Source organism: Phacochoerus africanus, chromosome 2 (assembly GCF_016906955.1).
Source record: "Phacochoerus africanus isolate WHEZ1 chromosome 2, ROS_Pafr_v1, whole genome shotgun sequence".
Classification (NCBI taxonomy): Eukaryota; Metazoa; Chordata; class Mammalia; order Artiodactyla; family Suidae; genus Phacochoerus; species Phacochoerus africanus.
Window position 1 is genome coordinate 268,228,721 of NC_062545.1, and position 15,043 is coordinate 268,243,763.

The 15,043-nt window shown below is 41.1% G+C and overlaps 1 protein-coding gene across 9 annotated transcripts in view; it reads right to left on the minus strand.

Annotated features, from left to right (window-relative positions):
- DENND1A (DENN domain containing 1A) overlaps positions 1–15,043 on the minus strand; it is a 518,366-nt gene that overhangs the window by 332,825 nt on the left and 170,498 nt on the right. For all 9 annotated transcript variants that reach the window (XM_047768359.1, XM_047768362.1, XM_047768357.1 and 6 more), the window contains one exon: positions 8,499–8,618. In XM_047768359.1, coding sequence (XP_047624315.1) covers positions 8,499–8,618 — 120 coding nt within the window. The remainder of the gene's footprint in view (positions 1–8,498; positions 8,619–15,043) is intronic.

Here is a 15,043-nt window from a genome sequence, read left to right on the forward strand (position 1 = left end):
ACTCCATGAGAGACAAATGTTAGGCTTCCTACTGCTTCTAAAACTGATCACGGGGAGGGCCAGAAAACCTAAGTTCAGACTCTTCTTTGTATTCACAAATCCATCCTGCTCTTAAAATAAGAGTGCAGCTGAGATCCAAAGGGCAATTTTAGGTGTGAAGCATATTGAGTTATTTTCCTTTCTACCTCCTGCCCAGTGAAAAGCAAAGATAAGGCTCAAATAAATACATTCTGCTTATTGTTGCTGTGTAGGAAAGTGGTTTGCTTGCAGGGAGGTCCAAGAAAAACTGCTGACACTCACACTCAACCAAAAGGCACCAACTGGCCTCTCCTACACAATGTTTTCTCCATCTCCCAAAAAGGGTTCCTCATATGGAATTCTTAAGACTCTCTCTCAGAAGACAGACTCAATTTTTACTGGTTTTCCATTCAAACACACTCTGCATGAGATAAACAAAACTGTATCATTTTTTTATTCTCCGATCATATGGTTGGATTGTTCAAACAGACTGCAATGATACAGGCCAAAAGGGAATGTGACTTTTGTTCTTAACTGCAGGTTGCTGAGTCTTGAAAAGCCTTAGTCCCAGGTGGTCATGGGCTTATTCTCCTTCTATGGAAAAATCACTGCCATATCCTGGACAAGACCCTGGATTAGGGGTCAGAAACTTGCTATTAGCCAGCTAAAGAACCTGGGACAAAAATCTTCCCTCTTCAGGTCTCATTTTCATCCTATATAGAATGAGGATGACCATAGTATATTATTCCTAAGAGCTCTTTAAACTGACCTCCAAGGAGATCCTGTCATGGCTCAGTGGTAACGAACCCAACTAGTATCCATTAGAATGCGGGTTCAATCCCTGGCCTCAATCACTGAGTTAAAGGATCTGGCATTGCTGAGAGCGGTGTGGGTTGCAGATGTGGCTGGGATCTGGCATTGCTGTGGCTGCCGAGTAGGCCAGAGGCTACAGCTCCAATTTGACCCCTCACCTGGGAATTTCCATATGCCACAGGTGTGGCCCTAAAAAGACAAAATAATAATAATAAAATAAACTGACCTCTGAGATTATTCTGCAAAGGCAAACTGCCCGTAATGACTCTCTTATCTAAATACAATGAAAAGAAACAAATTTTGAAACTGGTAAAGGTTGCATGGTAGCAAGAAAATAAAATCTGAAGTTTTCAATCAGAGCCAAAATAAAGTTACCGGCAATAAGCCCAAAGCAGTCAACAGTATGAGATTTGGGTTGGATTTTGGGTTCCAAACCGAATTCCTTCACTTACTCCTCATGAGATCTTGGTCAAGTCACCGTATCCCTCTCAGTCTCAAGCTCTTCATCTCTCCAAGGGAGATAATTTCATATGGTTGCAATAGAATAAAACAATTATGTAAACCACCCGGCATATTAAATAAATGCTGCTAAATACTAATTCCTCTTTTCCTTTCCAAATCCTCTGCAGTGAACTGTCCTGACTTAAGTCTATCCATCTACAAAATGGCCTAACAGCCACAGTTACCAGAGGTAGCAAGATAAATAAACTATGGAGGGGGAAAGTGTACTCTTGGAGTTCCTAGGGTGGTTTCACTTGCTGCCCTGCACTGAGCTTCATGAGCATTAAGACAAGGAAGTGCTCTGCCTTCAAAACAGGGCGAGAAGATATCATGTCTCTTGTAATATCCTACTTGTTAAATCTCAAAATGAAAAATTTCTTTTAGCCAAAATCTTGGTTTTCAAATACCCACAACCCTGGGCTCGGGGTGTGTGAGGGAAGGCTGAGCCAGGCTAGTTTCCTTTATAAAGGACAGAAGGAGAGAAGCGGCTTTCTCCCACTGTGGACAGCCCTAAGGCTGGTTGCTGGTGCAGGAGGCACACCTGTCTTTCCAACTGTCCAGTTTTCCAGTCCTCAAAAAGCAGGCCACTAGGAGAGCAAGGCAGTTTTATTTATTTCCCTTTCTCCTCTTCAAAGGTGATTTTCTTAAAACTGTAGAGCTTGTTACTATTGTTGAGTTGTGACTCTCTAGAGAATTATACATTGCTATGCATGAAGGCATCTGTGTGGCAATAAAACATGCAACATTTCCTAACCACTTCATTTTTTTTAATTAAGAAAAAAAAAGTTACAACCTCCCACAAAGTGATGTTCCAATGAGCACACCCCCCATGCAAGCCTTTCAACACTCTCAGAAAAGGCCTAGTAAACCAGAGCCTCCACAGGCCCCATCCCATGGGTTGGGTTCTGACAGAAGCCATGTGCCAGGACCCACAATGGATGGAATTATAATCTGCCATAGCAATCAAGCCTTCTCCCTGCTGACCATCCAGAAAACAACAACGTATCCCATCATACATTTAAGGGAAGGAATTAAAAAGAAATCAAACAGTCCCAGAGAGATGGAAACACTTGAAAAGCAGAGGAAAGTCTTCTGTTAAATAGTATGAAAGATCCAGGTTTCCCAAATGGCATTTGAGGCACTGGGAAGAAAGGCTGATTTCTCCCAGAGGGGCCCCAGCTTTGATGCCCAAACTGCCCTCAAACATCAGCCTGTGCATTTTTGTATAGCAGGGTACCCTCAGGCAAGACAACCATAAATAGCTTAAAACAAGAATAGGAGATTCCATCTGTTTCTGGAATATTTCAGCAGCACCTGCTTTCAAGGTAAAAATCTGGGAGCGGTCCCCACAGCCTTCCTTCTCAACACCCTTCCCCATCCCCCATTCACTTATTTTAAACTAAAGTAGCAAACACACAATCCAAAAGGGCTCCTGCCACTGCACCTGCCACAGGAAAGAGTCCTTTGATTTTTCTCCTAAACTGTATGTGTTGTTTAAAATACATGGGAGTAGTAAAGATAGAAGTCAAAGTTCTCAAAACCAGATTCTTATTACTTCTAGCTTCTTTTTCTCTGTGAAAACTGAGCTTTCCCATTTATAGTAGAAACGAGTACAATACAGATGAAAAAGGATGCAAGAGTTGTTCCTGCCATTAAGTCAGAAAGTGTTCCAGGAGGAAGACGGTTCTCACTTAACACAATCAATGTTTAAACATAAGCCCATATGCCAACTTATATGGAAAGAAGGATAATAACTCCCCAAAAAGGACCAAGGAACATATTTCATTAAGTTATAATTTAAAACAAACAAAAAAAAACACTAAAGTTGAGGCTTGAAAAGTCCAATCTAAATCAGGTACTACTCCCAAAGTGATGACATCCTTCTAACAATAACCAGAAAATCCCAAGTATGTGTGTACACAGCAATTTCACATACAAAAGCCACTTTAGCCTTGCTGTACAAACATCGGTATTTCTAACGCCTGCCCCTGACCATCACATGGCACTCCATTCTCTATGGGATAAATCCAAAATCTTGAGCGTGTCCCATAAGGGCTTTCACAATCTGCCCCACAACTTTGATGGCATCATCTGTTGCTACCACCCTTGCATCACAATTCTCATCATTCTTTCATCTAGCTATACCTTTCATTTCTCTGGGCCCTTGTGCACCAGTTTCCACTGGCCAGAGAGCTTTTTTCCCATTCTTCTCCAGGCAAGCCCCCATTGATCCCCTCAGACCCAGTTTAACTGGAACCCATCAGCAACACTTTCCCTGATTCTCCAAGTCAGACATGGGCACCACCTAATCTGTGATCCTGAAGAACCTTATACATACATACTTTTTTAAAACAGCACTTATCACATTATATTTTAATTACTTGTTTACATAGTCCCTTACCAAAGATTAAGTGGCTCCTAAGACAATAAGAGTAGCAGAAGTTAAATGGGAGGTGGGTATCAAAATCAAGAGGTCTGGAAATAATGCACCCAGAAGCATATTCAGTTTTATATTTGTTTCAGTTTGTAAGACCAAGTTCAGAAAACTCAGTTCACCAAAATCTCGCATGAACATGACATCTGAAAAGGTTCTCATGTGAGAGCTGGGGCTAGATCTTTGAGTCTCTTTTATTTTTTTTTTATTTATTTTTATTTTTTTTTGTCTTTTTGTTGTTGTTATTGTTGTTGTTGCTATTTCTTGGGCCGCTCCCGTGGCATATGGAGGTTCCCAGGCTAGGGGTCGAATAGGAGCTGTAGCCACCGGCCTACGCCAGAGCCACAGCAACGCGGGATCCGAGCCGCGTCTGCACCCTACACCACAGCTCACGGCAACGCCGGATCGTTAACCCACTGAGCAAGGGCAGGGACCGAACCCGCAACCTCATGGTTCCTAGTCGGATTCATTAACCACTGCGCCACGACGGGAACTCCTGAGTCTCTTTTAAAGGATCTTGAGATACATAAAGGCCAAAGACCACAAGTTATGCATTGCTCATTCCTGGTATATACAAGACACTATGATACTTACTAATTAAATAAAAAGTTTAATTGTTAAACTAAAAAAAAAGTTTAGATCCCATCTTCATGAAACAAGTTATTTCTTCCCAAAACGTATAATAGGTTCTGAACAGTTTTATTTGGGTATAAAGATAGTTACTCAAGCTTTCTCAAGGGCTGAAATAAGATCCCTATATATAAAAGAGAAAAAATTATGGAACACAAATATTTTTAAAGTTCCTTTATAAAGAGTAAATAAATTTAATATTATATGGCTCATCTTCCAAATCTACTCCTTCCTCTACCCCAAACAATACAGTTATGGCTTTGAACTCTTATGTTTTGTTCATCCAAAACCAGAAGTTAGCTATAAATAGCATATTTCATTACATTTTTAGCCTGGCATGTGTTATTTGGGCATATAGGAATCATGAAGAAATGATCTAGGTCACTCTGCTTTATGCTATTTGAAATATTTCAGAGGTAAATTCTTATTATATTTTAGACTCAGATAGTACTATGTGAAAATGCTAAAAATATTTTCTCACATTCCTGGGTTTATAATGGAAAACAACTAACTTACCCTTAACTCTTGTTCTCCTAGCTGTTGCTTTTAATCTATTATTAACTACTATCTAGGAACCAGTTAAATAATACAATGGTGAGTCTCAAGGTAGAGTAAAAATGCTTCAATAGAAAGAACTAGTCAACTGTGGGAGGGAATAATGCATTTGACTTTATATACTATGGTACTTTCTATTTTTAGGGCTGCAGATGCAGCATATGGAAGTTCCCAGGCTAGGGGTCAAATGAGAGCTATAGCCACCAGCCCATGCCACAACCATAGCAACACCAGATCCAAGCTGCATCTGCAACCTATACCACAGCTTGCAGCAACACCAGATCTTTAGCCCACTGAGCAAGGCCAGGGATTGAACCTACATCCTCATAAATACTAGTTGGGCTCGTTTCTGCTGAACCACAACAGGAACTCCTGCGATGGTACTTTTGTTAACAAGACTTACACTTTAGTACAACTATATCTCTGTCAGGGTTAGCTGGTGACAAGAGTTCAAATGTATTTTGCAAAAATGTTTAAAAATAAACTCAGGGATTCATTCCTTCATAAAACAAGTATTACTAAGTATCTACTACATGCAGACATTCTTCAATACACTTTGGGTGTATCTGTGAACAAAACAGGTAAGAAGTCCCAGCTTTTATGGAGTTTACATTCTAGTGGGAAGGAACAGACAGTGCCCCCAAGAACAAACCTAGTATGTTATACTGAATAAAGGATGTCTAAGAATAGTTCATCGTGAAGTTAAGTTTAAATCTTGTAATACTGATGACCTAGTCCTTCATGGACATGCCTGTCCACTGTGACACTGAATCTCCTCTGCGAGACTCAAAGGTACACCTCCTATGACTAAAATGAACTGTTTGGTAGTGTGAACAATGCTTCTGCCAACAGCTATACTTCATATTTTTTCTTTGAACTAGTGTCTACTGAGGACTTTCCTCTCACTCAGAGCCCTCAGTGTCCTAATCTTCCAACTGAATTTAACAGATCTCCCTGTCTCTGAAAGCCATGCACATAATATTTTGGTCAAGCACTGCACTAAGAGCTGGGGATGCAAAGTTGCTTAAGACACAAACTTTTCCCCTAAAGAGTTAACTGTCCAGTAGGAGAAAGGCAAAGGAAGATCAAGTTTTATGACTGTGTAAATGAAGTATGCAAAGCATGCTGGGTGCATCCAGAGGATGGGATGATTTCCTCTGCCTGGAGAAGGCTACTCTGAGAAGCACACAAGCCGAGTTTGAGAGAATGGGTAAATGCGTGAAGGCAGAGAGGTCTAGTGGTTCATAGGGGTCAGAAGCATATGAGCTTGGGACAATAGTCAGAGAGGAAGTGATCGTGAGAAGCTAAATCCTACAATAGTGGAGCCTATGTGCACACAGATGCCATCACTGGGAATTACTACTCTCATAAGAAGAAATGGAAAGCAAAAGTAAAGCTGACTACAGAGCAGACCTGAGTCAGAGTACTGGGCACACTGAGAACAGTGGCTGGACCTCAAGGCACAGGTTAACTAAAGGGACAGCATCTGAGGAAAGCAAGGAGACCAAATAGCAAAAGAGGATGATGCTAATAATGTAACCCAGACCCAAAACCCACCCATGGTCTCTTGGCAGTCCTTTCCACCCTCCGCTGGACACGTCACTAACCAGTAATCCAGGGTTAACAGCAAGCCTTTCCTCCCGCCTACTAGTTTTAACCCAGCATTATTTCCAAACCAAGCACAGGGAAATGCACATCCTAGAATTCATAGAAGACCTTTTCTTTTTTTCTTTCTTTTTTTTCGTCTTTTTAGGTCCACACCCATGGTATATGGAGGTTCCCAGGCTAAGGGTCTAACTGGAGCTGTTGCCGCCAGCCTACACCACAGCCACAGCAATGCCAGATCTATTGCTGTTATTTTTCACTCTAAATGATGCAGCAAGAGGCTATTCAAATAGCTTCTTGCAAATATGAAGTGGATGGGCCTACATATGGACATACAAAGTCAAACATCAGAATCCAATGAGAACAATTTTTAAATTTAAGTTTTTAAATAAACAGGTCACTCTCTGAAATTTGCTGAGTGAATGAGATAGTGCCAGTTCACGGGTCCCTCTCCCCTCAACACACACATCCAAGCTTTGAAAGAAACATCATAGCCTTTGGGGGAAAAGCCCTCCTGCAAAACTCCAAGAACCTGGTTTAAATTCTCAGCACCTCTAAATGACTATATAAATACGCAGTGTCCTAGCGAAAATTTGATAGCTGAAATAATAGACAAAAATAGAAAATTTTCTTTAAAAAAACATCGTAAAAACTAAAAGTAAATAAAAATTTACACCAGAATCTAACACTTTGGCCAAGCAGTCCTTGGGCCTGGGCTACTGAGATGTGCTTGAGAAACAGCAGCCTCACAAAGCAGCCAGGTTTGGACCTTCTCCCAAGGTCCTTCCAGCAGTTGTCCTCTAGTACCCTAATCAGAAACGCTACGCTTGGTGAAGAAGAAAGTTGACCTCACTGATTTAAAAACAATGATTAAAAATAAGATGTATGTAGAGAAATACAGAAGTAGCAGTCCTGACTGACAGTTACAGAGTGAAGGCACTTTGAAAGTCAGTCCTCAACCACCTTTATGATGTGAGGATGTGTGTTTGTGGGGGCAGGGAGGTCTTTTCTAAGTAAGAGGAGAAGAAGAAAGTACAGACACTACTACACCAGAGAACTACCCTTTCTGGAATTCACAGAGGGTCTGGCCTGCCATCCCCAGGCCTAAGCCTAAGACTGGGGACCCGGGTTTTGTCAGGGCCGCCTCCCTGCTGTCCTGCCCTGAGCTGTTGCACATGAGCAGAGAGAGACAGGAGGCAGGCCCCTCTGACACCTACTTAACAAGGCAGATGGGGAGGGGAGTGCGTGGGATGCCTTTACTTCCCCCACAGGAGGCGCCCAGCAGGAGCCCACAGAGCCAGCAGCTCCAAAATCAGATTTCCACACATCCTCCCACCCCAGAACACGCCTTACCCCTCTGGCAGGAGGAAACAGAGCATTAAGCAAGTGTGGTTCTGGTGTATGAACGGGGTTTTAGAAGACCTAAAGAAGACTTCTTACAGAATTCCGCACTTTTTTCAAACCTCCACAGAGGTAGCCAAGTTGGGAAGCAGTTACTCATTGACCCAAAGGGGGCAGGGGTGTTACTTTGAGAAGGACATAATCAGTGTCTGCAAGACGTCCTGAGCTACAGACACATACTTTATTAATAATCTTACATACACAAAATGTCCAAGGGAAAGCCTAACAGGCTAATTTCTGACAGTTCCAGATAACAGTGGGAGGAACTGAAGGCACGCTGACTGTCCAGCTTCCACACACTCCACAGAAGCAGTGATCCTTTTTCCCACCCAAGGGATGTGATACAAATAAATAAATACAATTATCTGCAGAACTTAAAGTGCAAGGACAACATTAGGAAGTCCTTCTCCCCAAGTGCAGTGACTTGTGGGTAAGAGATAGGAAAATAAAAGGACAGCTGGAAAATTTAATTACCAGAAGAATAACGCAAAAGCTGACATTGTTTCACTGAACTAGCCATGGCCAAAGCCGTTCTCCTTACCTTAAGATACAGAAGCAGCTCTTCGCTCCTGAAGATAAGCGACAGAACCCAAATCTCTGTTTGCTGTCAATGTCAGTGAGCACGAACGTGAAGTTCTGGCCAACTTGGCCAACTGTGAGGCTGCCGCAAAGACAGAACAAAGGGGGAAATGAATGTGCAGTAAGTCTCCTGATAAAGTATCTAATCACAACAAGTCGTTGAACCTGTAACATTTCCTTTCTCAGTGGAACTCTTTATAAATGAACTTAAAATTTATACACTTCAAGGGAACAGACTGAAATAGCATTAAGAAAAAAAAAAGATAGCAAGCAATGACCACCTCATCACAGATACGAAAACTTCTTACAGAGTTCAGGCAGGTGCATTTTATTAACCTTATTTTAAAGACAAAGAGTGGCACTGCCCAAGGTGCCAACTGATAAACTGCAACAAGATGGATTTTAAGGCCTATCTGACACCAAAACCCTCTCAGCCAGTGCATTGCTGGCAATATTGTTCACCTGATCATTCCTCTAGTTCAGAAAACAATAGACTGCAATAGCAGAGTTTAAGTGTCAGCCCCCAAGCTAGACACTTGATATCATACCATTTCATTTGCTCTCACAACCTGGGAATTTTTTTTTTTTTCTTTTTAGGGTTGTACCCACAGCATATGGAAGTTCCCAGGCTAGGGCTGAACTGGAGCTGCAGCTGCCAGCCTGCGTCACAGCCACAACCATGTGGGATCTGAGCCACGTCTGAGACACACAACAGCTTTCAGCAATGCCGGATCCCCAAACCACTGAGTGAGGCCAAGGATCAAACCAGCATCCTCATGGATACTACTTGGATTTGTTTCCACTGTGCCACAATGCGAACTCCACAACCCTGGAATTTGGATGATGTTCTCATTTTACAGAAAGAGAAACTAAAGGACTGAATAGGTAAATAATTGAATCAATCACAGAGGAGGAGGAGCTGGAATTCAAAAACTGGCAAGGTTAAATGTTACTTTCCTAAATTCCTGTATCTTCCATAATTTCCGAATTTATGAGGAATACATTTTATGTTTTACAGGACAAAATACCAAATATTTTGACAATGCAAGGTGCTTTCTAAGAAATGAAACCAAGGCTTTAAAGAACATTAAAAAAAAAAAAAGCTAAAAATTCCTGCATCCACACAAAAATCAGCAAACCACACATCAAATAGAAAACATCTGTTTCAAAAAATTAAAAAGCATATGCTTACTCAGATTAATCTAGAAACTCCTTTTTAAAGTTACAAAATGTTGGCGCTCCCACTGTGGCTCAGAGCAAACGAACCTGACCAGTATCCATAAGGATTCGGGTTTGATCCCTGGCCCTCAGTAGGTTTGGTATGTTAAGGATCTGGCACTGCTGCGAGCTATGGTGTAGATCACAGATGCAGCTAGGATCTGGTGTTGCTACGGCTGTGGCACAGATCGGCAGCTCCAACTCCAATTTGACCCCCTAGCCTGGGAACTTCCATATGCCACATCTGTGGCTCTAAAAAAATAAACTTACAAAATATTTGAAAATCCAGTTTTTAATTTTTTTTATTTTCATTTTTTTTGTCTTTTTAGGGTTGCACCTGCGACACATGGAGGTTCCCAGGCTAGGGGTTGAATCAGGGCTGCAGCTGCCGGCCTATGCCACAGCCACAGCAAGTAAAAATCCACTTTTTAAGATCAGTTTACCAGTTGGCTTGGATTCTTTTTTCAAAAAAAGTTAAATATGGGAGTTCCTGTTGTGGCTCAGTGGTTAACAAATCTGACTAGGAACCATGAGGTTGCCGGTTCAAACCCTGGCCTTGCTCAGTGGGTTAAGGATTCGGAGTTGCCGCGAGCTGTGGTGTAGGTCATAGATGAGGCTCGGATCTGGCATTGCTGTGGTTCTGGCCTAGGCTGGCAGCTACAGCTCCGATTAGACCCCTAGCCTGGGAATTGCCATATGCCGCAGATGTGGCTCCAGAAAACACACGCACACACACACACACACACACAAGTTAAATATTACAAATTCTAATATTGGTAATATTTTAGAATTTGAGATTAAATGGTTCAAAGGAACTCATATTTTTATATATATTTTCTAAAATATACTCAAACTGAGAAGACATTCAAATTGATGCTCTCACCTATAATTTGTTATAAATTGTCAGCAGAAATGAAAAATCATGATTCACCACCAGGCCTTTTCCAAAGGTAGACTGATTGAGTTTTTGGCTAGGATATGAATTAAGTTTTCATATGTGAGTAGCTTTCTTTCTAAAACTTTCTTATATAGGCCACATAAGAAAATTAAAGAGGAATTTCTGTTGTGGTGCAGTGGAAATGAATCCAACCAGGAAACATGAGGTTGCAGATTCAACCCCTAGCCTCACTCAGTGGGTTAAGGATCTGATGTTGCCATGAGCTGTGGTTTAGGTCGCAGACTCGGCTTGGATCCTGCATTGCTGTGGCTGTGATGCAGGCCAGCAGCTGCAGCTCCGATTGGACCCCTTAGAGCCTGGGAACCTCCACATGCTAAGGGTGAGGCCAGAAAAAAAAGAAAGAAAGAAAGAAAGAAAAAGAAAAAGAAAAGAGAAGACAATTAAAGAAACTTTCAATGTATTCCAGTACAAAAGGTCAATGGACTCTACCTGGTCATATTTAAGGAAACAATTCCCTATCTTGAAGAGTGGTTAGAGAATACAAGAAAATAATTCGAAAAGAAAAGAAAAGAAAAGTGTTCTAACTCTCCTTTTTTATCTAGGAATGTGAACAAAAACAAGGTAGCAATTTAAAAGCTACGTGGTAATAAAACAAGTGTAAGTAATGCTATCCCTCCACCTTACACAAGCCAGGAGAAGGAACATATTTCTATAAAAGTTATAGAGCTGTCAAGGGGACACCAAACGCTACCTTCTTATGGCTGTTATGTTTTATCTATAAAGCTTGGATACTGTGTTACTATGGTGATTTAATACTATGTTTTAAAGGGGGATTATATGATTAATTTTAACAAGGTTGAGAACTGAAGATGTGTGAGAAACAGGATTCTAGTTCACATAATTAAAGTGATTGGGGAAAAAAGTGGGTCTCACTAGGGGTGGGGAGAAACCTGTATTATTAAAATATTTAAAGCGACAGGTCAGGAAGACTCTAAGTTACAAATAAAGTCAGGCTTTTGTGAAATACTATTATGAGATCATATAAAATACGACGGTTCATTGTTTTAACTCAGGGTTTGATTTCACTTCTAGAATACTTAAGGAGCACCTTGGAAAGAAAGGGTACTGACAGGACTAGATGAAAAGACAACACCCAGGGTCTCTAGGAAAAGGACAGAGAAGGAACACAATTTGGTTTGTGATTTGAGTGTCATTAATTTCCCTATTATCTTCTAATTACCATTAAAAATGATAAAAAATTCTTTCAGCCATATTGTCATCTCAAAGAAAGATTCATTACTCATTTACTTGGTTCAAATTCCAACTCAATCACTTGCTACTAACTGTGCCTTAATTTAGCAAATTATTTAACCTCTGAGTAGCTCACCTTGCTCAGACGGTAAGTGACTTGGAAACTTGGAAACTACCTGGAAACTACCACCCAACCCAAAGCTTATTTGGTGAATAAGTGAGATAAGCATTTGATCTAAAGGCTAGTCCATAGTAGGAACAATTAATAAAAGAGATGTCAGCTGTTACCACTGAATGAAAACTAAAATTCATATTAAAATCATTCATTTGCTTTAATCTTCCTGTATGACTCAGCTTTGTAATACTTGTAAGGAGAAAGAAAGACTGCCTTTCTCTCTCCTCTCGGCTGCATCCTTTCTGCAAAGAGGGGGTGGTCCTCTGGGCAACCAAATGAATTGCTCATTCTTGTGTTAAAGTGAAAAAGATTATTTTCGAAGAGGCACAGCTTAGAAGGGGGCACTTATTACTCTCAGTTGATTCACTTTTTAAATTCCTATTAGGGTGAAGTACAAGTCATTAAGAGCCCCAGACCATTAAATTCTAAAATATTTTTTCCTTGAACAATTTCCAATAAACTTACAGTTGAGCAAGGGCAGTCAAATATAGGTTAACTCAAAGGGTTCTGAATCCCCAAGGAATTTATCCTTCCCTCTCTACTTGCTAAGGTAGTCTATGATAGCATTCACTATTTCTCCATAAAAACAACTTTGGGGAAAGGCTTCCTTTAAGGCTTCAGTTTTTGCTATTATCCCCAGGATCAGAACCAAACATTTTTTTACAGGAATCAGAGATTTCACAATGAGAAAAGGTGGCGGGAACCTTAATTAGTAAACCTTGTCCAATTCTTTTGTTTTATTGATAGGGAAACAGGGTGGAGGGGAGGGTGGTGGTGGTTTTGGTTTTGGTTACTATTGTTTTTCAAATTAGGAACAAAATAAAACCAAGCCCAATTTTCCTTCAAAGTCCTTTCCAATTCTGCCACACTGCACCAAACACAGTGAAAACCCTCCCAAGAAGCTGTCAACTCAGTTTAAGGAACTCAGGTATGTGCGAATTCATACAGTTGTTTCAACAAACAGACTAACCATACTCCCCACTAGGCAAGAAAAACCAAATTTGAGTACTTCCAGAATTAAGCCCAAGAAGACCAGGGCCAAAATCACCCTAGCTATGCTTCCCATGCCTAGGTAAATATGGAAAATAAAAGAGAAAAGCAGTGACTATTCCAACCACAGACTTTACATTTCATACTGCCTCTTTAGTGCCTGTCAGTCATTCAAGACCCCCTCCTGCAGCATTTTGCCTAATCTTCAAATTACATACAGGTTCTCTGTATCAATGGCATGAATTGTGTGGATGGACGGTATTGATGCCCATCTTCCCCGGAGAAATGAGATTTTCTATATCAGCTTCATGTTTAAGTTTAGATACCCATCTTAGAAACTGAGCAACTATATCGGGCACTGTTACAAATGCCGGATATACACCATGCATCCTGATGTGGGGCTACCTGTCTAGCTGGAGAGAAGTAATAACCACAAAGCACACAGCTTGCGGATAGTGTTATATGAAATCAAAGAAGGAACAAAGAGAAGGAAAAGCCCTATTGAGATAATGTGGTCAGAGGCAGCTTCTCAAAAATGATGACAATTACTGACAGGAAGGAGGAGATGGAGCAGGTGGACTGGGTGTTTCAGGGAGACAAAGAGCTGCACAAAGATTCTTCAGCTGGAAGGAGCTGGGCATGTTCAAGGAACTGAAAGGACACCAGTACAGCTAAGGTATGGGAGAAAGGAGGAAGTGGCTTGAGAAGGGGCTAGGTAAAGCAACTGCCACATCATGCAGACAGCCCCACAGTTCATGGTAAAGAGAGAGACTAACTGATGAGTAAAGGGCAACGGAAAGCTACTGAATGATTTTAATCAAGAGGAACAACAATCTGGTCTACAGTTTTAAATTTTTTAACTGACTGTTAGGTGGAGAACAGTTTGGAAGAAAGCAGAAGTAGAAGCAGAGAAAACAGTCAGGAGGCTAGAGAAATAGTCCAGGTGAGTCTGGATAATGGCTTAACTCTTACAGTGAAAGTGGAGATGGGTAGATAGATCCCAGTTAGAGCTAGCAGGTATAAATGCCAGGCTTGCAAATGGCAGGACTGAGAGTAAAAAGGTAGCATGTTACCATTTAATGATAGGAAACTCTAACGCATTTGGGGAGAGACTTCTAGTTGGGATATGTTAAGTCTGGGAAACCTGTAACTAGAAATGTCAAGTACATAGCTGAACATACTACGTAGGAAATCAGGGGCAAAGTTTGCATTGGAGCTATAAATTTGGAAGTCATCGACACAGAGACAGTATTTAACACCATGGTAAAGGATAAAATCACACAGAGAGCTCAGAGAAATAGAAGATGACCCAAGACCAAGTTACAGAAACACTAATTTAGAGGATGAGATGTTTCTGCAGGGGCACAGTGGCTTAAGAATCCAACTGTAGCTGCACAGGTCGCTGTGAAGGTGCAGGTTTGATCCCCGGCCCAGCCCAGGGAGTTATGGATCCAGCATTGCCAAGGCTATGGCAGAGGTACAGCTGTGGCTTGGATTCAATCCCTGGCCCAGTAACTTCGATATACCGTGGGTACAGCTATAAATTTTTTTAAATTAAAAAAAAAAAAATAGAGGAAGGGTAGTGAAGAGATCATCAAAGGAGGAAAGAATGACTTCTAGGCAGAAAAAGCAGGAAGGAGTGGTCGATTATATTTACATGCATCAAGAGAAAGAAATGTCTACTGAATCCAGCAACATGGCAGTTTTAGATGAGTTTGAGAAGAAAAGCTCTAGATAAATAACAGAGCAGGACCACCAGAACTTGTTTTTAAGCTGTTGTGAATGATTTCATAGAGGCAGAGGCTTCTGACACAGGAGAAAGAAGGTAAACAGTAAGGTCTGGACTTTGGATTAGAATTCCAGATATGCTACTCACTGCAGAGGTAAGCAGAGGCAAATTACTGCACTTCTCTGAGCATCATCTCTACAATGAGAGAAATCTCAACAAAATTTTAGCCAACCAAACTCAGCAACA